Source organism: Alexandromys fortis, unplaced genomic scaffold (assembly GCF_014885135.2).
Source record: "Alexandromys fortis isolate MF-2015 unplaced genomic scaffold, M_Fortis_MF-2015_v1.1 scaffold_38, whole genome shotgun sequence".
Lineage (NCBI taxonomy): Eukaryota > Metazoa > Chordata > Mammalia > Rodentia > Cricetidae > Alexandromys > Alexandromys fortis.
The window spans coordinates 6,503,569-6,528,709 of record NW_026067916.1 but is presented as its reverse complement, the minus strand read 5'-3'; the positions used below and the strand labels follow the sequence as shown (position 1 = coordinate 6,528,709).

The 25,141-nt window shown below is 37.2% G+C and overlaps 1 protein-coding gene across 3 annotated transcripts in view; it reads right to left on the bottom strand.

Moving 5' to 3' along the window:
• The window catches only part of Sema3a (semaphorin 3A), a 350,207-nt gene that overhangs the window by 125,881 nt on the left and 199,185 nt on the right, over window positions 1–25,141 (bottom strand). For all 3 annotated transcript variants that reach the window (XM_050139692.1, XM_050139693.1, XM_050139691.1), the window contains 3 exons: window positions 22,997–23,154; window positions 18,234–18,296; window positions 3,583–3,702 (listed from right to left, as the gene is read on the bottom strand). In XM_050139692.1, coding sequence (XP_049995649.1) covers window positions 3,583–3,702; window positions 18,234–18,296; window positions 22,997–23,154 — 341 coding nt within the window. The remainder of the gene's footprint in view (window positions 1–3,582; window positions 3,703–18,233; window positions 18,297–22,996; window positions 23,155–25,141) is intronic.

Below are 25,141 nucleotides of genomic sequence, written 5' to 3'. Positions count from 1 at the left end.
TAATTAATATGTCTACCAATTCCCAAATGTACCACAGGAAACAGAAAATCTGTTTAATACAGCAATCAATGACATACTGCGTGTGGTCAGAAGGCATTCACCAGACAGAAAAGCTAGGATTTTGGAAGACACTATTTAAGAGCTACCAAAATGCAAAAAAAAAAAAAATCTATTTTCACAACTACAAGGCTAAACTTGATGGTATTTTGGAAATTGTTTTATCATTAGAAATAGCAAGTGATAATTTTCTCCTATAAAGGTCAAAGCTCTTAAATGATGAACGGAGTCTTGCATTTTTTCAAAAGCAGAGTTGTAACTTCTGTGGCATTCTGCCATAAAGATGTTCAATCCGTATGCAGCTTTCTAATGGTGAAGCTTCTAAGAGCTTGGGAACTAAGAATAAGGCAGTAGTTACTTTAAGGGAGGAGCATTGCAGAGCAGAAGTTGAATATGGCAGTGTTGCTGATAGTCTTTCCAAATGCTAAAAGTGAAGACGCTTTTTGTAGTCTACAAACACTGTATAAAATCATTATAATAAAATTATGTTTCTTTTTTTTAATGTGGAACAGTTATCAGGAAAATAAGCATGTAATTTCCAGCCTAAAATTTAAGAGGAAAATCTTTGTAACTGAAGAAAAGGAGGATATGAACTTGAAAGAGAGCAGTGGGGTGGGGTGGAGCATTTGGGTTTGGGGACAGGAAGGGGAAGGGACAGAAGATGTAATTATATTATTATACTGGAGAACATAAATGTTATTTAAAAGGATTTCTGAGGATGGGATTTTCAGACTCCACGAGTGTGTGAATCCCAATCCAGCATTCCCAGCGTCTCTCCTGGTGACTTTATTCCCCCGCCTCTTCCAGGCTTTCCATTAGTGTCATTCTTTTCTAACAGAATAAAGTGCACATTGTCTCTCTTTCTTGGCTTCATAAACAGCAAAATTGGTTAAAGCCAAGGATAGCATTTTAAGTAATAGTATAGATCAATTTAAAGCAGATTGTCTCCGAAGGCAGCTTAAGCATTGAAAATTAAATTTGATGTAGTCTAGACAAGCCCTCGTGATAATATCTTTTCCAGAATTTCCTAGATTGCCTGTCTAGACTGCTCCAAATTCCCCAGGTAATTGCATAATCATCTTCCTTCTGACCTCCTACTCTGGAATGGTATTTCATAATTTATACTTCTCATGCAAATCAAAATCACCAAGCTTCTTAAGGTAGACCTGTCTCAGAGCTCTGAGTTTCTCAGGAAAAAGAAAAAAAAAACTTGCACCTCAATATGTCATCTCAAAGAAGCTCACATAGGAAGCCAGGCATATTTATTATTTCAGTGGAGGGGAGCCTGAGCAAATGGCCTGTAGCCCTTCACCCCCCTAGCAGCCCACCCAAAGAGCGGCAAGGCATAGTTGACTTGAAATATAATACATTATTAACAACACAAAGCAGCAATTATAGAAGGGGAAGGGACCATCACCATGAAAAATGACAACAATTCATAGATGATGTATAGAATTTTAGCATAAACAGATACCAAAGTAGCGAAAGTCTCAGAAAGATGCAGGATTTAAGATAAATGCAGAGACATCTAGTAAGGATAGCCTAGTGACATTATTTATAATCTCTGATGTAAGAAGTTAATGAGAGGGAAGCTGACAATTACTAATCAGACTAACAGGACAGGCTTTCAATACGAGATGGATTTGCACTTTCTAGTATTAGACATTCTTTTTCTAGCAATGACTAGCTATCAGATCTTACATATCTTCCTTCCAATTGTCTACATTAGAAACATAGACTCAGTAAAAGAAGCAATTGGTTCAACATGAGGCAGCTAAAGCTGAGGAAAGGATGGTGAAAACCCAGGAATCTGAAGCCAGAAGAAGGGTATGCTTCAAAACGACAGACGCTTTGAGTTTGGGTAGCCCTACATGTGAAGGGAGTGGAAGGCAGTTTGAGGTAACGAGTCAACCTAATACGTGGATGCCTAGGCAAAGACAGTTTTATTTTGTTTTCCTTATTGTGAGCAGAGACTCTGAGATGTTATGTAGCTTTTCCAGAGCTTCCCAGCTAGTGAACATGCACTCTGAAGCCTGTTGTGATACCAGAATCAACGCTTTCCTGATCCTCCGTGGTAGGAGAGTCCAGAACGCGCTACTGTACTCTTGTGCGCAGCTCTTTGGAAGCATTCTGATGCCAGGTACAGAATGTGCAATACAGTGGATGCAGCTTTTAGGGTCCCTTATTGGCATCAGCACTTTACCATCTGGGATGGCAGCGTGGGGACAGTTATTTAATGAGGAGCAACTAAAAGCACTGTGTGTTATCTACAGTATCGTGTGGGAACTGAGTCTTAATTTCCTCGATGTGAGTCCGGGAACTTAAAGGGAACCCCTTTTCCTAAAAACCACGTCATGCTGAAAGATCTTGTCGACGTCAGCAAACATTACATACATACTTGTGAGGAAGAGGAGAAGGAGGACTACAAGGGTAGGTGGGTGTAGGCATACAGTGTACGTCTGTGGATGTGTTCCCGGGAAAGTATCGTGACTTTCCAGTCTCATCAGGGACGTCACAGCGGAACTACGACACGGAGCTGGTTTTAGCACTGGAAACCCAGCCCGTGATGTGGCATCTTGTACGGAGGAGATAAAGCATGAAATGTTTCGCTTTCTTGTCTGTGGAATAAAAACAACACGTTCCTCTCCCATAGGACACCTTAAGGAAATGCAGCAGGAGCTTCGAGCTTAAGACATAAGGGGCTGCATGTGAATTCGGTCGTTATCTTTAGGATTCCAGAAATACTCTGTGAAGAAATTCTTTATTTGTCAACAAATGCTCAAGCATTTCTAAATTTCATTTGGAAGAAAATTCTGCCACAGATCACTTTCTCACCACGGGAATACTGTTGTTCTTGAGAATCTGGTGCCAAGAAAGACAACAGTGTATCTAATTGAGACAACCAAGAAGCCCAACTCAACACACTCCTTTCAATATTGGTAAGGGCCCCTCCTTTTAAATTTAGATGTAAATTTATTGAGCTATAATCCTCTCACTAAAATTTCTTTGTACAACATCTTTAGTAGGACAAAATGTATCTTTCTCTTTTTCATGCCAATGTAATAACCAAAATATAAAAGCAACGTAACAAAGCAAGAGCCCAAATGTGAGATTCCATCCTTGAACTCATGGATAGAAAGTATCCTTTCTAATCCTGAGGCAAGAAAAACAACAACAACAACAACAACAAAACAGTGGGAGACTAAACCTTTGACCTTTGATGGAAAAGGATATGGAGGAGAATGGTAGCAATGAATGAAGAAGGAAGGAGTTTACATTCTCACCTCACATACAAAGAAGAAGATCTGAAAACCAGCGTGAGAGCAAATGCTTTCCTTTTTGCTCCTGTTGCATAGCTATTGTTGGGTGAGGGTCTCTTTGTTTTATATTCACAAACTAAAATTAATCGCAGCATCGGAATTTGAAGTAGGTCCCATGAATAGTGAACAAGAAGCAAAATGAACTGCAGAAATTAGCCATGAAGCATTTGGGCAGGAATGAAAAGCGTTTTTTCATAAGTCATACCTCAGGATGATGTCCAACTTCTATATAGGTGCAAATTGGATGAAAGGCCCCAGTTCCGCAGGCATACAAGTGAGTGTGATTATAAGCCTTCAGGACCTTGATGAAATTAGCACATTCTTTCTGTAAAACAAAAGGCAAACCAGTTAGTTCTAGCCATCCCCCCTGACAGGAATGCAAGATACTGGACAAGCTGTGGCAGATTTCATATGCATCTTTCCCCAGCTTTTTAGGGCTCATTTTTTATTTTATTATTTTGTTCACAGCATTACATGTCTTAATATAAAACATTCTTAAACTTTGAGGAAACATTATATAACATACTGTGTTGGCTAGTTTTATATCGGCTTGTCACAAACTATAGCTATCTGAGAAGAGGGAACCCCAGTTAAGAAAATAGTTCTTTAAGATTGGTATGTAAGCTAGCCCATAATGAAGTTTTTAAATTATTAATTGATGTGGGAGGTACCAATAGTGGGTGGTACCATCCCTGGACTAGTGGGCCCGAGTTCTGCAAGAAAGCAGGTTGAGCAAGCCATGGGGCGCCAGCCTGTAAGTGATACGCTTCTATGGCCTCTGTATCAGCTCCTGCTTCCAGGATCCTGTCCTGTGTGAGCTCCTGTCCTGCCTTCTTCAATGACAAACTCTGATGTGAAGTGTAAGTCACACAGAATTTTTCTTCTCCAAGTTGCTTAAAACATGTTCCATCATAGCAGTGATAACCCTAAGACATATACCCCCCGTAACTCTTCCATTAAAACTATTCCACCTAACGGATTAAAAAGTTTTGGGTTGCCAATCTCATAGATGCCTTTTCCCACCGATACGATGGCAGCAAATTCTCGTGATAACAAATTACTCAAATGAGGTGCTGGTGAGATTCTCCATGCAAAAGCGAACTTTGAGTTGAAATTTAGAAAAGGAGAAAAAAATACAAGATAATAGGAATTAAACCACCATTCGTGATCTAATCTGGTTTCTTTCTAGTGAGTATGCATTCATATGCTCCATAATAAAAACACATTGGAAGAGTTTTTCCAGGTTGCTCATAGTTTTCTGAGTCATTTTGCAGTTGAATATTTGAAAGTCAGCCCTACAGCTAAAACCAGGAATGCAGATAAACTCTCCAAGCAGACTACTGTGTAAATGAGGTTGGTTCACACAATGGAGAAGCAGGTTGATTCTTATGTTCCTAAGTGTGGTTTGCCCTCAAAGCTTTCAGGTGACCCGTGACTTCTCAGGTGTGAACTCAGAATGCTTCTGGACGTATGCAGTCAGCTAGAGTTTATAACTGGGGTGCTAGAACAGTCTGAGTACATTTCCACATGGATTTGCATGCCGTACCTGCTGCTGAGGATTGCCGCCTTAACTCCGTTGGCCCATAAAATCAGGAGCAGGCAACTTCAGCAAAATAATTGACATCTAAATTCAGGAAAGTGCCTGCTGTTATTCTGATTGTACTAAGGCGCAGCTGGATGCTGTCCTTTGAATGATACTTCTCTAAAGGTGAATTAGACTTATCTGAAACAAAATATGAGCTTCAGATATGAGTTCTCATGCTCTCTTAACAGGAATGTGTAATTTGGGGAGGTAAGAACTACAGCAAAAACACAATTTCCTTGTTTTGTTAAATTGATCCAAAATGTATCTCTTTTTTTTTTCTTTTTCCAGACAAGACATAAAATTATGCTTTGAAATCAACTAACTTTGCAAATCTCCCTGCTCCGAGGGAGAATTTCCTAGCATACAGGGTATGTGCATCCCCTTCCTTGCTCACTTGGAGCAGGCTACCTCCTGCTCAGAAGACAAAGCTTGGTTCCCCCCCCCCCCCTCGCTGCTCTGAAGCTGGATCCTCATTCTATAACAGGTCCTCCTCCTTCCCCTACAGGACAAACCATGAAGGTGTTTGGAGAAAGGAAACATCTGATAAATTCATTTACAAATGAAGTATTCAAGGATTTGCCCACAGGATATATTTGTACTGCTCAAAAAAAAAAAATCAGTCATTTTCAAAGAAGCCATTTTTAGAATATTTTTTGCTTTGAAATATGTAGGTGGCCACGTATTCTGCTTTTACAGAGACAGTCATCGCTCACTGTGGGCTCAATATTGTCATATTCAAGATGATAAATAATGAGTTCTGGCACCATATGTCAAAATCAAGATATCGGCTGTGCTGTGCATGCACGGGTAAGCAAATGGATATTCCAGGAAGTCCTAGTGGCAGACCCAGATGGATTCCTTGCTCATGTCAGAGAGTCCAGGACTTCAGTTGGCCAGTGGGAACTCACATGCCATTTGCGTATAAGACTAACTTTTCCATCTCTGTGATTCACATCTAATACCTACTAACAATTTAAAATAGACCATGATTCTCTGTGGTATAAAACAAAACATAATTATGAGTACAAATACTTGTAAACACAAAGGAAGGGTCATGTTACCCTTGCTACTGTTATGAATTTTAATACCACAGCTTTTGTGAGTTCATTATTTCTTATAGATTAGATAACCGGTTAGCAATTTACTGGCAACTAAGCCTGTCTTTCCAAAGAAACTAGAGGGTTACAATTAGCACAAGAAAAACTCCCCAAGCCCTTGAAAGCCACAAAATTGGACCACATTGAATATCAAATTCTCAATTTGTTCTCTATTAGCTGTTAAATAGGGAACCACTATGCTATGACATCTATTCTCCTGCAAAGCTGCTGGAACGAAATCAATCAAGGTATTGTAGCTGGGAAATCTGGCAAAGGGGCCGACTGAGTGCGCTGATAACAAGTGAGTCTATCTGAGCTGCAGAAAATGGAGCCCCACCCTGTTGGCCCAAGGCCTAGAATGATTTCCTTAATTTCCCCCACTGAACTCTCTCAGTTGGCAGCCAGTCGCACAGTTCGCCATGCCCCGGGGCTATCTCAGTATTACTTTCAAAGTAAAGGTTGATGCAAAATGAGTTTGGAGCAATTTCGAGGACTTAGAGGGTAAAAAGATGGTTGTGGGAACACAAAAGAATGGAAGGAAATACATCAGAGATTGGTTCGAAAATAGCCGAAGGAAGAATCCTCAGCAATCATGCCAGAGGGACACAGACAGAAAGAACCGAACCTAGAGGAACCAAGCACTTGAAAGACGTGCCAGAAAGGATCTGTTCTTACGAGAACGTCTACATGAAAGCCTATCAATACTGTCATTCATTTGCCTTCCTTTTCTAGTGTGTGGCTGCCAAGGTTGGTGAGTGTTCTGAACAGGATATCCATTTTATTTCGAGGCCGCCTGGACATTCCTCTAAACTAGGAGGAAGCGTGGCAGCGAAAGGAAACACACTTCACACGTTGCTGCTCTGAGGGAGACAGAAGAGGAGTGTTTCTGACCTTTCCTTGAACCATGACGTTTCTCAAAATTCAGAATGTAATGTACTTTTTGGCATTAAACTCCTGCACTGCCTTGCTCCACACTGGAGGATTTACAGCGCAATAAAGACAGTGCGGTCAGCTCAAAATGAATTCATTTTTCAAGCCTTGATCCTTTTGGAACTTAAGTTGATATACTCAGATGAATTTGGTACGAAGCTGATGTCCTGAAAGTCAGTCAATCACGGAGCCCTACAGATCAACAGCACCCCAAAATCATTAGTTGAGAAGCAAGAACAGTTATAATCCAATAATATCCGAACCCACACCTGAGGGACCCAGATAAATCATCCTCTCATGACACGCTGTTTGAATTTGAGTTTTCGGGGGTTTCTAGCCTTTCTGGATCACATGAATAGAAGAGTTATGCATAAAAATATTATCCCAAAGAAAAAATGTAAAGAAAATATCTCTCCTTGAAAAAGATAAAGGAGCTGAAAGCAGAATGAATCGAAAACAAACATCACAGATACAGATACAGAGCACTGATTAGACAGCGCTGCAGACTTTTCCTGGACCGTTACAAAAATAAAGCCCTCCATCTGTCAAAACAACTGCTCCATGCATGAAAATCAGAACGGAGCTGAGGTGTTTTTAACTAACTTCCGATCATTACACTTTCTACAAGAGAATATAATTTACCTACAATTCCAATTACCTCCTTCCCCGTTCTTAAATTATGGATGAAATAGTAAAAATTTAATCTAAATAAAGAAACTGCTAAAAAAAAAAGGGGGGGGATGAGAATGTGAACATGAGCAATCTCTATTCAAATATATTCAGTTCGTGATTAAATCAAGCAAACTTTGTTCTGGTTCAAATATAAATCAGCCCCAAATGAATGGGTATAGAGTAGCACTGCCTCAGGTCAATGACAGTTCCTTCTAAAGGAAGAAATCAATAGTCCTCATGTCATCAGCCGTTTCTATGGAATTATTTTCCTGTATAGCCCAGCAGCTGGGAAAGCAAAGGAATCTGTCTATCGGGATGGGTGGATACACTCTGCAGGAAAACCCGTTAATAAGCTTAATTCCTGAACTTAATCTGCTGACTCCCTTCTCTCTGGTCCAGTTCTTTGGCAAGCTGGCTGAACACCCTGCTGCATGCCAAAGCAGTAATCCGTGAGATTGTTCCTGTCACTCACTCTATCCCTCATTCTATTCAAGTTGTCCCACACTTATCTGGAAGCCAGGCCTGCCTTTCTCCCTTCTTAAACGGCGCTGTTGCAGCTGGGACCTGATCATCCTCAATCATGTCTTCCTAATGCTTCCCATCCACGACCAGGATGTCGGAATTCTCTTCTTCAAAGGGACGTAGCTCATAAAACGGATACACTGTGTGTTTACATTTTCGTATTGCCTATCTAAGGTTGAATTTGTGACCTCAGACATACTTGCCCTTACCGTAGCAGAATTCATCATGCAGAGCAGAGATCCAGACTGTCTGTACAGTACAGGCAGAAGAAGAGGTAGAAGCAGAGAAGCCTTTCTAGGACTGTCTCATGTCTTTGGTACACACCTCCCTTCTTGCATCAACATTGTTGTATATTAAAAGTTAGGTTCTGTTTTGGTTGGAGCCAAAATACTAGAGGCTATTATATAATTATAAAATGTTTACACATATCTCTTAGTAAACAAAGAGCCTCTAATAAGTGTGTGAAACACAATAAAGGCAGGATGTATCACACTTCTCCTGGTCCAGGTAGACAGTCCATAGGGATTGTCAATGCCGTTACTCTTTATCTTTTTAAAGGACTTAAAGTTTATTTCCTTTATAAGAATCTTAAAACATAAAATACTGGAAAGAATTTTTTTTTAACGAATGGCACTCACCATTCGTTAGAACAATCTGGCTTAGAACTTACTATACAAACCAAAGTGGTCTGAAATCCATAAAGATCCAACTGACCCTAGCTCTTAAGTGCTGGAATTAATAGCATTCACCACCATGCACAACAAGAAAGATTTTTTCCAGTCATATGAATGCATTGAAAAGTCAATTAATTGCCATAGAGTTGATGACTATTAAAGTGTAGGTGCAGATGGCTTCAACTATTTGATTTCAAAAGTATACCTAGAAACCCTCATTCACAAAAGCTGGAATGTGTCAATATTCCAAATAGGGCCTTGAAGAACTAGTTAAAGGAGACCCTAGCATGACACTAATCTGATCTACTTCATTTTCCACAAAGAGGAAATTGAGCCACACAGGGAACCATCAGGGCAAGAGAGAGTCAAGAGGAATGAGCCTGCAAAGAGGCGGCATGAGAAATGCTTAGGACCGGGCCAAGGGGAGGGCTTCAAAGCCACTCCTTCTCTTGCTTCACTCTTTCACATGACTGGGACAAAATAAGTGTCAGTTGTTTCCGGTTACCGTGTGGGTTTGTGTTACAGTGTCCTAGGGAACAAATGCAAACACAAAACAGATTGTAGGCGTGTTGGTTATGTGAAGATATAAGGGGCTCGGTCAGAAGACATTTATAGTTACTAGGTTTAAAATCTTTAGCTAAATTAATACAAATATAGTGGAACAGTTCTGCTGTTGGTTAGCTAAATTAAGGTTTTTACTTCATATAAATTAGATGTTAAAGATATATTACACAACTCTCATTTTCCAGCTTTTTAAACAAGTTTTCTCCAAATAATTTAGAATAACAAAATATTTGCACACATGTATGTTCATGTGTATTAATGCATATATACATGCTAACTTGTAGAAATAATTTCTTTTTACAATTATACTTAATAAATTTAAAATTTGTTGACATTCATTCATGTTCAATGACAATTTTGCTTTCTTTAAAAGAATGAAATATCATCTCAATAAAGTTTAGATAATCTTAATGTCAAATCAAACAAAGTTATAAATATAAAATAGAAACAGCATTGGGATAGTTATTTCTATCCATCAGTGAGCCATGGGCTGGAATTATCTACATCATCTTCCGTTTTCTGTGGGACTGTAGGAAGTTATTTGAGATCCTTGAGCTTCACTTTCCTCAACTAAACCTGGAATTAATGATACATCCCGACAGAGTAATGGAATGTATTCATTAATTTGTTATTCATTTCTCATTTTTACCGTTTGTTTGTCTATTTGTCTTTTCTACACGTAGCCCTGGCTACCCTGAAACTCACTACCTGGACCATAATGGCTTCAGATTCATAGAGATTCCTCAGTCTTAGCTTGCTGTGCATTGGGGTTAAAAGTTTGCATCACCATGACCTATGGTTATCCTTTCTTAGAATACACATGTCTATATTGTTTTGACTGTTTCCAGTGTGCTTAACTCTCACACTGTTTTGCAACCTATACTATCCCAGACCTTATGCCAAGAACTCAAGCATCAGTTGTTCATTTTTGCTGAAGACATGCTTTAGAGACTTGAAACCCACACTTGGAGCCAAACAGAGGTAGCTTTAGTAAAACTACTTTTGAATAGTAATGTGTACCCATCCATCTTCTGCTACAAATACGACTACATTTTATTGGTTGGAGTTGTCATGAAATTCTAATACTCCCACAGGGGATGATTCTCAAATACACCAACTCTTAAGAGAGTGGGAGCCTCTGGTCATCAGTTAGATAAGCAGAAAACGCAGAACAGAACAAAACAAGACAGACAAACAAACAATAGTAACAAAACAAACTAGACATTGGTTTTCAACAGCCACAGAGGAGTTGTACTAGATCCACTCAGGAAGCTGGATTACATTTCCTAGGCTGTTCTGTGGTTTGTGCAAGGTTGCTCATCCTGGAACTTTGCTTTCTATATGGAGGCATGCTTCTATCTATAGCCAAACCTTTCAAGGCTCTACACTGCTGACCTCTTGTGAGTTGTTCTCCCAAGTGTGTTGGAAACTCATTCCCTTTCCCAGGCCTCAAATTTTACTTCAAGACCTGAGATCCTGTCTTCATCTTTGTCTAGCTGCATGTTCCACTTCTATAAGACCTGAGACCTTAGCTTCACCCTTGTTTAGTTCTATTTTTTCTTTTACAAGACCTAAGAACTTGGCTTCATCCTTGTCTAGTTCCACGTTTCACTTCTACAAGACCTGAGAACTTGGCTTCATCCTCATTTATTTTTATTTTTTTTTTCTTTTACAAGACCTGAGATCTTGCCTTCATCCTTGTCTACTTGAATGGCAAAAAAAAAAAAAAAAAAAAAAAAAAACCTCTTCTTAATCTTCTCCTTCCAGCAACTGACTAAAAAGAATTTGATGTAGTAAAAAGTAGTCCCTGATCCTCCTTGAGACTTGTTTTGTCTACTTGACTTTAGCTTTCTTCTCTAACACCAATTCCAGCATCCTTCAGCTCCTTCAGGTGCTGTTTATGAGTCAGAAGCAGTAGCTACCCTTCTGTAGATTCTTTACCACATCCTACCATTGTATCAAGTTTGGAATCTTTAGTAAATTCCTTTCTATATACCAGTTATTTGTCTGTCCTCTGAAGAAATTCTAGCTGTTGGTTATCTTATTACAACGAATAACTCATTTCAAAATGCCTGCCTCAAAGCTGATAATAGAGTTGACCTATTTACTTCTCACACACAGTCATTAATTGATAATAATTTATTTATATGATGGTTCATAAGTGTATACTGATGTATAGAATAAAAATTATAATAATTTAAAACTTATCACAACATGTTGCTAGAAGACAATTATTTTAGCACATTATAATGACATATATGTACAAATATAATTTATATTTAATAGCTTGTAATATATGGTAAAATAAAATATGCTTAATATATTCAGCTCTTACTTGAATATTAATGAGAAGTTTCCTCAGTATTGACCTCTTAACATATTAAAGATAAAATTAATATCCTGTGGTACTAATAGCTACATTTTTAAAATAGAATAATGTTTGCATCACATTTCTCCCCAACCTCTCATTAAAAGTAGTATGTCAACACTAACATTAAATGAGTCAAACAGAACTTTAGGAAACTTTAATGACATTTTGCAGATGTGATGGTGATTAATTTTATTTTAATTTTTGAATCAAATTAAATTTAAAAGGAGTCTAAAGTTGACTATAGCATATTTATCTTAAGACATAGCTTATTATCCTTAAGGCAAGGTTAAATCTACAATGTGATGGATGGAATTTGAAATCCATATATGTACATTATGTGGCATGTGAGACACAGAATATCAACTGTAAGATCATTTTCATTGTCTACAAAAACTATAATCAATATGGCTGCAAAATATATATGGTTCATGAGCCATAGATAATGCCCTTATTAATCATAGAATGCAACAGTAATAATATCAACATCTTTTGTACAATTCCACTGTGGCACTGAGCAGAGGGCCAGGTAATATCTGCCTAGAGTGGATGGTCTTATAGACAACAAGTTATAGTTAAATTAATCTTTATGTTTTAAGCTGGCTGAGTTGGATAAGATGCTACCCAGAAATACATTTAAGCTATCGGCAAACAGTATTGCTATTAATACAGTTTCTCTGTGGTTATTTCGTGTCTGTGCAGCCAGGAAATGAAGGAGCCCCCCGCCCCCCCCCCCCGCCCAGCCTACAGTACACTTCTTGTCTAGTCACTAAGGCTTCTAGTGCCTAACTCTGGAGAAGGAAGCTACTCTTATCTCTCAAGGCTCTTTGAAACCAATCACTGGCTTCTGTGGGGGTAATTAATTTTCCAAGGCTCTTTACTCCAAAATCACAGTTGAAAACAACCTGTGACATAGGCAATCAAGGCTATCACTCAGATGAAAATGTGAGACAAATATACACAGATGTTTTGATATTTAATCAGCTCTTATAATTTTTGCAGTCTTCAAAATAAAAAAAAAAACTGTATCCCACTGGCAAAATTTTAGCAAGCCTCCAAACTTCAAAATATTAAGCAAAAGTGGGCATTTTGGCATATAACCTCCAACATGTATGTTACAAGTAAGACTTCAACTGTGTTATTTGTCAAAAATTAATACTTTTTAGGTCCTACCAGCTGAGTCACTTTGACATTGCTATTCTGCACTATAGCTGCAAATTCTCATTACAGTTAAGAAAGGGAAAAGAAGCTCCCAAAATCTGCAGCCCGTGGTCCAGGTGCACGGTGCTACTCTCTGAATTGTATCTGGGAAAGAATTCCGAGAATCTGCTCCTTTTGGTTCCCACTCAGATGGTTGAAATTTTGATTTCCAATGATGTTCAAAATATTTCTAGCAGTCATACGGTTGCCATTTGGTTTTATTGAAACAGTGCAAAGAGAGATGGGTTAGTAGGATAAACAAAGAGGATTCAGAGAGCTATTGATTCAAAACAGATTCTTTCACCAGCTTAGCACAAATTCAGTTTGCATTTGCAAAGTATGGTCAAGAAAGTTAAGCCACTCAGAGAAACATAGTGTGGATAACACATTGCCTTTAACGCCTTGGCAATTAAATGAGAGTAGAATGCAGAAGTCAACAGGCACAGATCATGTTTTATTTTTCTCATTAGTTTACTGTTCGAATGCCAAATATATTAGATATTTTATCATCTCTCCAAAAATAGTTATAGTAAAGGTTATGATTGTGTTATACCTCTACTGAAAATATTGCAGATATGTTCTAGTTTAGGCCTGGCACTTCAGGGAAAGAGGTGTAATAACAGAACGGCACGTTTTATAAGCGCTATTCGCTTCTGTAAAAGAAGAACCTTAAGCTCAGATTAATGTTGTAAGAAGTGTCATTTGCTAACGCATGAATGACAACTTACCCAAATGGGTGAGTGTGTATGTGTTTGTGTGTGTGTGTGCGCGTGCTTGTGTATGCCTGTGTGTGTGTGTGAGTGTCTGTGTGTGTGTGTGAGAGAGAGAGAGAGAAAGAGAGAGAGAGAAGAGAGAGAGAGAAGAGAGAGAGAGAGGAGAGAGAGAGAGNGAGAGAGAGAGAGAGAGAGAGAGAGAGAGAGAGAGAGAGAGAGAGAGAGAGAGAGAAGTAGAGAAGACTGGTTGCTTCTTTACCAAAGCCTTCACTCTGTGCAATAGTTGCTGTTAATATATGTGCGTTGTGAATTGTAGCAGAGAAATGGGGTTGAATCTTCCCAAAGGCACAGGAGAGTAGGGATATGGCTACATTTCCATCTGAGGCTATATCCAGAGGCAGAAGCAGAAGCTATGCCAGCTCAGTGCAATAGCGTGTGGTTACTTATGCGTGATGATACAATTTCAGGCAGAAATCAAATATTCTTTTGGCCACTTTTAGAATGCTATATTCTCAAGGTGTATAATATTACCAACTTTTTTGTTTGACTTTTTCCTCCTGCATTCCACACTGAACTGAAGACTGAGAAGACAGTACTTTTCCAAGATGGTTTGTTTCAAGATGTTTTATTTCCAAGGGACTTGTGGCAGCAACCAGAGAGGAAAGAGTGGCCCACATTTTAGAAACCACAAAGCACACACAAGGAAATTATAGTTTACTATTTTTGTAAATGTGAAGGTCAATTTTTATTGTGATTCCCATTCTATCTCGAGGTCCTGATGGCTCCATGCCCACAGGCTTCACCCTTGTGGTTTCCAGCCTTGCGAGAGCACTTTGAAAAGAATTACTGTCCGCAAATCCCCACTGACTGCTATTCCTCAAGATACAGTACAGAATTTCCACGAAACTGCCCAATGGTTCCTGGACAAATCAGGTGTTGAATGAAATATACTCTTTCCTCTCAATCTTTCTTTCAGATTAGTTATTTATATTAGTTCTTAGAATAATAATGGTCTTTGCTTATGTTTGTCAAGAGGAAAATGTTGCAAATCTTAGCAAGTCATCTATTCTTTATCTCAAAATCATATGTAAAGAAAAAGATTGGGGAACGGCTATGTAAATTCAAGTCTAAAAATAATGAAAATAGTGCATCCGATAAGCAATATATACATTGAGATATTGCCTAAATGACGCTGAATGATGAATAAAATCAATTTAAAAAGATTCTCTTTGCATAAGTGTACTTTTAATATCTAGACAAGGAAAGTCAGTATTAAACAGCCAGGCGCATTAATCAGAACAGTGTGGAACATATTTTAATGTTAAGCAGAACTACAATAAAAACATCTCATTGAAATAAAATCATCGTGTTTTTATTTCATTAAGTAAAAATAACTGGGGAGAATTAAGAATTCCCAAGAAATTGCCTTACTAAAGCATCTAAAAATGTGAAGGTGCATACTCAGTATGCTGCTGCGATTCACTGACCTTTCTAGTGTCAGTTAGACCCAAGTCCCTACTTTGAACTTGTTAACTATAGAGAATGGGTGGACCTCAGTGTGCCTAGAAATGGCAAAGTCCAACTATTCATTGTTTATATCACTCTATAAGATCCGCAAACATTTGTAATGAACTTTGAAAGTCCGAGGTTGGTCTCCTACAGATGCACTTCTGAATTTAAGATTATATTATGCATCAGGACACTGCAAGGATGTGCGATTTTTGATTTTTGTAGTAGCTGAAATAATTGCATGTGAGCAAGAAGTCAAATTTCAGATGTTAGGAGGGAGGGAGGAAAAAGAGAGGGAGGGAGAGAGGAGAGAGAGAGAACAAGAGAGGGGAGGACATGTTGAGATGAATTACTTTGGAAACCTTATAAAAGTTCAATAGAATATTCTTCCACCATGAGAATCGAATATACTGATTCATTCATTGAGTAGCCGAATCTACTCAATACTTTGTAATTGCATTTAGTATAAAATTTAGGTAACTTGTCAGACAAATATTATTAGCGTCACTGTTCTGACAGAAACAATTTGATAACCGTAGACCGCTACTGTGGTCCAGACCATAAGAAGACTACATCAAAGTTTTCACTCACTGTATAGAACTCCATTACATATAACAATAACAAGAAGATACCACTTTTGTTCCATATTCAGCATTAATTTACTAATAAATCATGTCTCATTTTCATAGGAACTCCACCTGTGCTCTTTTCACTGCAAACTGTTTGTTCCTGGAGTTAATGTCTCCATGAGTCCAGAGGGGAGTGACGCTAGCCACAGCACTAGTGGTGGTCAGCTCTGCTTGGTGGAAGAATTCCGCGTCAGATTTTTCTATCGATATCAAGGCTATCCCCACTCTTGTTGTCATCCTTGTGCTGTTGGTGTGTATTGACAGTGTTTGTTATTGTGCACCTGCACACCTGTGTGTGGAGATATGCTCACGTGTTGGTGTGTATTGAGAGTATTTGTTATTGTGCCCAGGAGCACCTGTGTATGGAGATTTGATCATGTGTTGGTGTGCATTGAGAGTGATTGTTATGTGCACAGGAGCACCTGTGTATGGAGATTTGATCATGTGTTGGTGTGCATTGAGAGTGATTGTTATGTGCACAGGAGCACCTGTGTATGGAGATATGCTCACATGCTGGTACTTGTACAAAGGAAGGACCGTGGTCCACATCAGGGTCTCATTGGTCTCTCCCTTCGTTATTTGACATTGGGTCTCACACTGAACCTGATCTCAGAAGCCAGATGTCCAATGAGTTTTATGTATCTGTCTTTCTTTACCCACTGCAAGCCAGGATTCTGGGAGTGCTCTGCCACTTTGGCTTTTGTTTTGTGCCACCAGGATCCAATCTCTGTTGTCCCTTGCTTGTGTCGTAGACACCTTAGCAACCAATTCATTTTCTCAGGTCAGAAAAATCATTTTAAAATTTAATTTATTACATAAAACTTAAAATGTTAGAAAAAAAATGGAATGAATTGGTTTCGAATGACTACTCTGAATTTATTTGCTGGTCTAGTAAATAGGATATTGTGGTTTATAATTAGCAGACTCTGACTTCTGATCTAACTCCGTCCAGATTTCTCTGAAGAGTCCACTCAAGATTTCTTTCTGTATCTCTATATAGTTTAGTTTTAGCAAAAATCCCGCTAGAAAGTTTAATGAAACATCCTTGGTCCCTAATATCTCATCTGCTTCACTACCGCTTAACCCTGTGTGTTTATCACTCTGGTTTGTCCTCCGAAAGAATCCTGTAAACTCATTCCTGAGAATTCCCTTTAATCTAGGAGTTTCATCCCAGCAACCCACTCCAACGCTCATCCTACTTCCTGACTGTAAATCTCTACTTGTCCATGTATTCTGACTGAACTCTGATTTCTCTTCCCATCTACAAATCCAACTGAGTAGGCCTTGGCACCTCTAAATAGTTTCACAATTAATTTTTCCGTATACTGTCTGTATTTGGCAGGTAATTTGCAACGACAGACTTCCAGTGTCTGTTAATAAACAGATACATCAAGGATGGTGATTTCTGTGCCTTTTGTTCCTCAATCCATCTTCCTCCAGCAGGGGACAAGGAATTCACTGATTTACCAGTGAATGCAAATCCTTCCTCTATATTTTAGGAAGGGCTGGCAAGCAGATTGTCGTTTGTAATAACTGCTTACCCACAGATGCGTGTCTTAGGAAACAGGCAGCATGAATTCTTTCTACATGCTGGTATTTAAAATAGACAAGACCTTTAGATAGTTCCTTGTGTTTCAGTTATTCTGAAACATTGATAAAGCACAAAATAGAATACATAATTTATAATGAACTTATGGTAATCTTTTTATTGATGCATTTTAACTACTTTTATGGTTTGTTCAGATTTCAAGCTATACTTCTAACGTATTGTCAACTTAAATTTATTAACAGTTTACCTAAAGAAGAAATAGCCTTAGGTAAAGGAAACTTACCTAACGATAAAGGGTAAAACCCTTCTAGCATAACATAATAATGTTTGATTCCACAGTATCTAGGATACTGTAAGCTGCATAGTCATTTTTAAATATTTATTTGGAAAATAAAAGGAAGGAGTGAAAGACAAGCAACAAAAAGTAACATAAAAAAATGAAAGAAAAACAGAATGTAATGTGCAAAATGAAAAAAAAAAAAAGGTAATTTTATAATGCCGACACAGGAAAAAAGCCATCAGTCAAGAGGAACAAGTATGATTGCTATCAACTGACACATTCAACTCTACCTGTACAAATCATTCGATAATTACTATAAATTTGTATGATACAATATCACAGTTTGGTAGCTAATCCCCTCATATGTAAATCACTACTAAAATTATATTTTTAAATCTTATTTTCTTTGTATAAAGCTGTGTATGTTCACATAATAGAACAATACCATTTATTCATCCAGAAGCTAAGTACAAAGTAAAGGCTGATCTTCAAAAAAAAGAAGAGATCATATAATCATATATTACTTAAGAAATTATCCCAGTAATTTAGCAGATTAATGCTTACCTGTATATCTTTGCCAGCCCATTTGCATTCATCTCTTCTGGTATAAGACACTGGCCACACGATCTAAGGACAGAGAAGAATCATTTTTTTAGGCCAAGTAAATTTGTCTTATTCTATAATCTTTTTTTGTATTTGTTTGGGACAAGAGGGAAGTGAATACTATATGGAGGAATAGCTCAACATTTCTTTCTTCCTTTGAACAATAGCTAAGGAGTTTCTGCGTACTGAAGTCATGCATTCTTCATCTATCCACTATTTTTGGCTCCGTATGGAATTAGAGTTGGAAATCAATTAATGTGATCGATAGAAGCAAGATTGTAGTGTGGCAAGAGCTGCTGCCCTGGGTGGAAAAGAAAGGTCCGACTGGAAAATATGAGGACCTAGGTGAATATTGGCAGAGAACTTCCTCATGCTCTTCCAAATTTCTTAATATTTTCATGAAGTAGTGGTTCTCAAAATTTACTACTAGGAAACTCTGCAACTATCTCTCTGAACCAAATTCCAGAATGGCATGCTAAGGTGAGACCTGAAATGTTTGGAAAACACAGCTTGCAGTGTAATTTTTCTCTTTTGCTCTCTCTCTCTCTCTCTCTCTCTCTCTCTCTCTCTCTCCACTTGAAAATAAAGAATATTTAAGAATAACAACCTCTGTTTTGAGAATATATAAGTGGAAACAAAGAAAAACTGTAGCTCTAAAAAACAGCTTCTTTGACTGGGCATAGTGTTCCTTAGTTATAATCCTAGTACTTGGGATGCTGAGCCAAAAAGTCTTGCCTGGGTTTCATATATCTTCAGTTCAAGGCCAGGCTACTCTACATATACATAGTGAGTAGAATAAGTCAGGCTTACGTATCCATAGTAAACCAGGCCAGCCAGCCAGAGTTTCATTTACATAGTGAATTGGGCCTCTCAGTGCTACCTGAGATATGATATGATATATATATATATATATCATTATATATTACTATACACAGGTAGCACTGTGTATATATGTGTGTATATGTATATATGTATATATGTATATATTCAGTACATATACAAAGCCTACACATAAAAGTGAGTTTAGGGCTTGATTAGGATACATATACAGAGTGAGTCAGGCCAGACAAAGTTACAGGTGCATAGTAAGCACAGGAAACCAGGACTACGTGGCAAGACAGTGTCTTGCTAAAACAAAATAATAGAAGTCACTCAAAACCTAACCTAGTTAAGTGTTCTTGTGTGTGTGTTAATTCTTCTTCTTGCTAATCTGCTCACAATAAGTGTTACTGGAGGTTCTATGCAGTAGAATATATCTTCTCTATAATAGCAATACCAATATTGTCATCCAAACTTTTGTATAAAAATTTACAAATTTCAAGAACAATTTCGCTGGGTCTTTCTTATCTGTACTGGGCAGAAGAATTTATTCCTCTTCCCTCCGTTTTCTCTTCAAGTAATATTTGCTCATTCCAGGGGGGGATGTCATGCATTAAATAAAAATCCCGGGTCAGTAGCCGTTTATTATTTATGCGTGCGGGAAAGCTTTCAGCCTCAGGATGATTGATCACCACTCATCTGACGCCTCGAGATAATTCACTGCGAATGGTCACAAGCTCCGGCAAAGTTTGAGATTTTCACCCCAGGAACTGGAACACCAAATGCGGCAGAGTTGTAAACAAGGACGCAGGAGTCACTGAAATAACGCGGCACCTTGAGAAATATATTCTAAGTTCGTGGCACAAAAATGATGTTTAAGAGGATAGTGGCGGTGCCATCATTTTTTTTTAGCAACAAATTCTTAATGTATGTATTCTCTTTTAGATGAATTTCTGTCCCTATGTGTCTTTGTGTCTAAACTATAATTGACATCAAACGTGTTCCGCATAATGCAGTCACACAGTGCAAACATTTAAAAATAGTACGTTTATCATCTTTACCAGCCAGAACATCACTCTGAATCTTGACATTCTAGAGGTGGCAGTGCAGTCTTACGACACAGCTGCTTTCAGGTTGGTGGCTGAGGTCAGGAAGAGTTTCTTTTAAATTTAAAGTTCACAGTGGATGAGAAAAAAAATATAATGTTACTGTATCCTACAGTAAACTAAGATTTATAGACTGTCACAATGAACTTCTAGCTAAGTTGTGCAAAAATTATAGATTTTATTTATATTTATGTATATATATACTATAGATATAAGGTGTTTTAAAACTATTTACATATATGCTAAGGTATTTTAAAGCTTATTTTGTGTTTTTTTCTTTCTGTTCCATACTAATAAAATAAATTTTATATTTATATTACATTTCATTTTTTCTTTTCTTCAAAAATAGCTTGCTTCCCATGTCTTAGTTTTCTACTCTGTTATTTAAGGTGTGTTCATGTGAAGGTGTGATGTTGATGTATGGACACCAGAAGTCAAGATTGCGAATGTTTCTTAATTGCTCTCCATCTTATTTTCAGGGTGGGTCTATGAACCATGAACTCATAGATTTGCCTAGACTAACTAAGCAAGTTAATAGAATCCTCTTGTCTTGGTCTCTTAAAAACGAGAGATACAGGAATGCTCTTTGACCCTGATTCTTTATGTGGACACGGGTGATGAAATGCTGGTCATCATGGTTGCCCATCAAACACTTTCTTTTTTGGATGAGATGTTTACCATCCATATATTTGTTCTTTACAATGATTCTATACTTTTTTCAATGATTCTGAGAATGAAATGCAGAGACCCGTGCATACTAGGCAAGAACTCTATATCATTAATATTTCTACCCTCCTTATTCATGTTCATATTAATCATTTAGACTAAATGGATTATATTCATAATTTTCAGAAATGTGTTCCTTCTCTGATTCCTCAAAACTCAATAATGCATTTTTTCCCCAAAGAGTGGTTGGCTCAGTGGTCACCTTTAAGTTAACACATTTAATTTTACTGCTGCAAGGTCATGAACTATTTAGGACATAACACAGCATGTCCTAAATGCATAAATATCATAGAATGTCCTAAAGATCTCATCATATTATTATTTATATTTGGAATGTTTTAGTGATCATTTAAACATGGCAAAAAATAGTCAGCTAAAATTGAGTTCACTCTTTTAAATAAGGTGATATAATTAATAATTATTGTTTTATTAATGAGATGTCTTAATCTTTGAAGCAGATATTCCATTTTAGAACTTGAAATTCAAGGGCAAAACCTGTAACAATAATAATATGACAATATTCAGGATCTTTAATTTTTTATTTATTCATTGAATCAATTATTGTTAGTAACAGTCTAACCAACAGAAGATACTATTATGTGTGTGTTGAAAAGTTTATGGCCTGTGATAACTTGGACCCATGCTATATGAATATATGTCTCTTGAATTTGTCTCACTTATAAAATTATAGGGATTTGATTTGATGAATTGGTTCTTTTAAATTTTAGACGATTTATTTCATTAGTAAAATTTATGACATATCTAAAGGAAAATGTTATATACATGATTTATATAATCAGAAAAATCACATATTTTCTATCATTTATCATCTGTCTGTATCTATCTATCTATATACCTATCTAATGTATCATCTATCTGGCTAATCTAATATCTATCATCTAATACCTATCTGTTTCAATATCTGAAAATGAAGTTTACAAAATGACAAAAGCTATCCTGATAATTTAAAAAGTTGAAATTCCAGATGTTCTAGGTCTCTAATTCTTTTCACAAAGAATGATGCCTTTGGATAGAATATCTGCACCAAAATTCTCCTCATTTTGTGACCATTTTAGAAATCTTTGAAAAAACATTTTATCATTTCATTGCTATTATGATGATATTTAAAAGACACTCTGTTTCAAAAATCAGAAATAGAAGTACCCTGGTTATGTTTTAGCATCACAATTTTACTGTATTTGAACTGTAATTTTGTATGAATAAACAAAATGTATAAAAGAAATTTATGCTATATATATATATATAAACTTTTGTGGTTAGGTAATAAAAACGTGAAAATGACAGATTTAAAGTAATATTAAGGCCAGGCAGTGGTGGCACACGCCTTTAATTCCAGCACTTTGGAGGCAGAACAGGTGGATCTCTGTGAATTCAAGAAGCTGCTATAGAAAGGCTTTGTATCTCACGGGATTAAGGCTGGAAAGCTAAGGAAATTTGGGTGACTATGGTATAGCATGCAAACACAGCAGAACAATTCTGTTTACTTTGTCAATCTGTATTTGTTCTAAAATTCATATAGGTCATTATTGAAATGAGCCAGAAATTTAAAAAGAATATAGCTAAAAATAGCACCCTCCTTATGTCTAAATAACCAAGCTTGCAGAAATCTGATGCCAATGCCTTGAAATATGATTTTTTAGATGAGGGGTTGCAAATCTCATTTTAGAAGAACAATTGTCCATATTGTGGCATTAAGAGCCATGCAATTTGTCATGACTCCTCCTCCCTTTTACATACAGATACATGTTACATGATAGAACAGAGATGATGGTACTTTATTTTTGGCTGGAGAAATAAATAATGAAAGAAGAATAAACTAAAGTTTATTTTTAATAGTGGCCATTCAAAGTACTATGATTTCTTCTTTGTTGATATTATGGCTTACTACACCTATTTGCATGTTGTTATCATTCATTTCATATATGTCTGGGGAAAAAATCCTTTTAAAATTTAGTTCTGTAAGTTGTCCTGATGCTACTGGAGAATGTCATAAAAATTTCAGTGTTCAAAAATAATTGGAAAATATATATATAATATATTAGAATAAAATACCTTTTGAAAATCTTTAATATTCACCAAGTTGAATGAAAATATATGATCCTTCGCTCCAACATACAGCCTACTCCTCTCCTCATCCAAAAGAAAAGTGTGGTAACTGGAGCTGTTGGCCAAGCCATTGAAAGTGATCACGTTGTTGGAGTCCATCATTTCTGAAAGGAAACAAAGCAAGACAATGGGAATTAATGTGAGTCCTTCAAAGTGGACACTATTGGTGTATGGTAATCTGATGTTCTACTTCAATGGCAGTCAGTCCTTACTAATCATGATACTAAGAAATACAAAGGAGTCAATACACACACACACACACACACACACCCTCACATTAGTGTAATAGTAATCAGTACATTGATTTTATTCCAAGATGGCACATGCCTAAACAATAAAAACAATAAAGGAATGAAATTACTTGTGAAAGAAAATGGTCCAGTGAGATACATTCATATGTTGTCATGGCCTAGTAACAGAACCTTGAGGTCCTTCTTCGGCGATATGTTCCTGAGAGGAAGAACCAGGAGACCAAAAAGGAAGAAGAAGAAGAAGAAGAAGANGAGGAGGGGGGGGGGGAGGAGGAGGAGGAGGAGGAGGAGGAGGAGGAGGAGGAGGAGGAGGAGAGAAAGGAAAGGCCAAGGGATCATGAACAAGCTTTGTCTTATTTCTATCAACTTTATTAAGGAGTACAGCATTGCATAGACACTTTCCAGGAAAAGCATACATAATAAGCATAAGTTATCATATAGTGCTATTCAGTCATCAGAAAGCTAATCAAGAAATGGTGCACAAAGGTAGCACAGTATGTCTTAAGTGAGGCACAAGTTGAATGCTGAAGGACTTGTGACTGACACCACAGCCCTTCAAGGAAGGAGCAGTTGAGTTCTCAGGGATCTAGGAAACCATAGCTTCTCTGAGGTCTTGCCCACAGACCATCACTCCCCTTGCTAAACATGTTTCTGGTTTTAGGCAAGGAACTAAGTTTTGTCTCCATGTATTAGGGCCTCGGGGAAAGTCCTGAATCAGCCTGGCTATCTACACAGTAGAATGATCAACATTGTATTTATGCCTTTTGAATGGAATGATGGTTCAAGTGGTTTTATTTGTTCTAAGCCATTAGTTAAAAGACTACTACAAGGTCAACAAGATAGAGGGACTGCAGAGCAAGTATCACTTAACCTCCTAGATGGTTTAGATTGTTTTACTGGGGCATTTTAATTTCTTTTGACCATTTATTTTTCTATACTACATAAAAACTTTGTAATATTTAGTGGCTAAAACATAGAGATATTAAATCATTTAGTATAAGCATTTATTTTAATACAATCTCTTATTGCATTTTCTCTCTTTCGCAGCATCTCTATGGGATAAAAACACTGCAGTAGTCCAAATTCTGCCCCGAATTTGTTTTCCATGTTCTTCCAGTACATATTTAACACACGTTCTAAAAAGTTTCTGTGTGAATCCACTAAACATTGTCTCTCCTGTGAGAGAATCTTGCCTCTTCTTTAACTCCCAACTCACCGGGGAAAAAAAGGCTTGTTAGAGATTTCCATGCTTTATCTATGTCTCTACATTCTAATAACAAAAATGAGTTCATCAGAGGGATATAGGTCAGTATTTAGGTATTACGTATATAGTATATAAACTTATACTAAACAGAACTGTTTATAAATATATAAACATAACCATATCCACTTATGGGACCCTATTACACCTTTCTTTGTCTTCTAGATTACATGATCACATGATCTACCATCATACATTCTTTGGCCTTTTGATGCCATTGTCTGTGACTCCTACAACTACTTGATTCCTTAAAAGAAATCTATTTTTACAGGCTACCTCACTGTTCTTTCTAATTTTAAAAACTAAAACACATCCTATTGCCAGTGAGTCCAAATTATAGGCAGCCAAGCAAATTTAAAACATTAGCTTGTATTAAATCCATTTAGGAAACTTTAAGCAAAGGAAAGGTCAACTAAGAAATGGAACTTATTACAAACATGTTGGAAATATATAAGAGAACTGTAAGTATCAAGTATAAGAAGCTGAGGAAAAATCATTGCTATGCTTTTAGGAGTTTCCCGTTTATAAGAAAAGGACCATCACTATAGTACCTTTGAATTAAAAGGGTCTATTGTAACC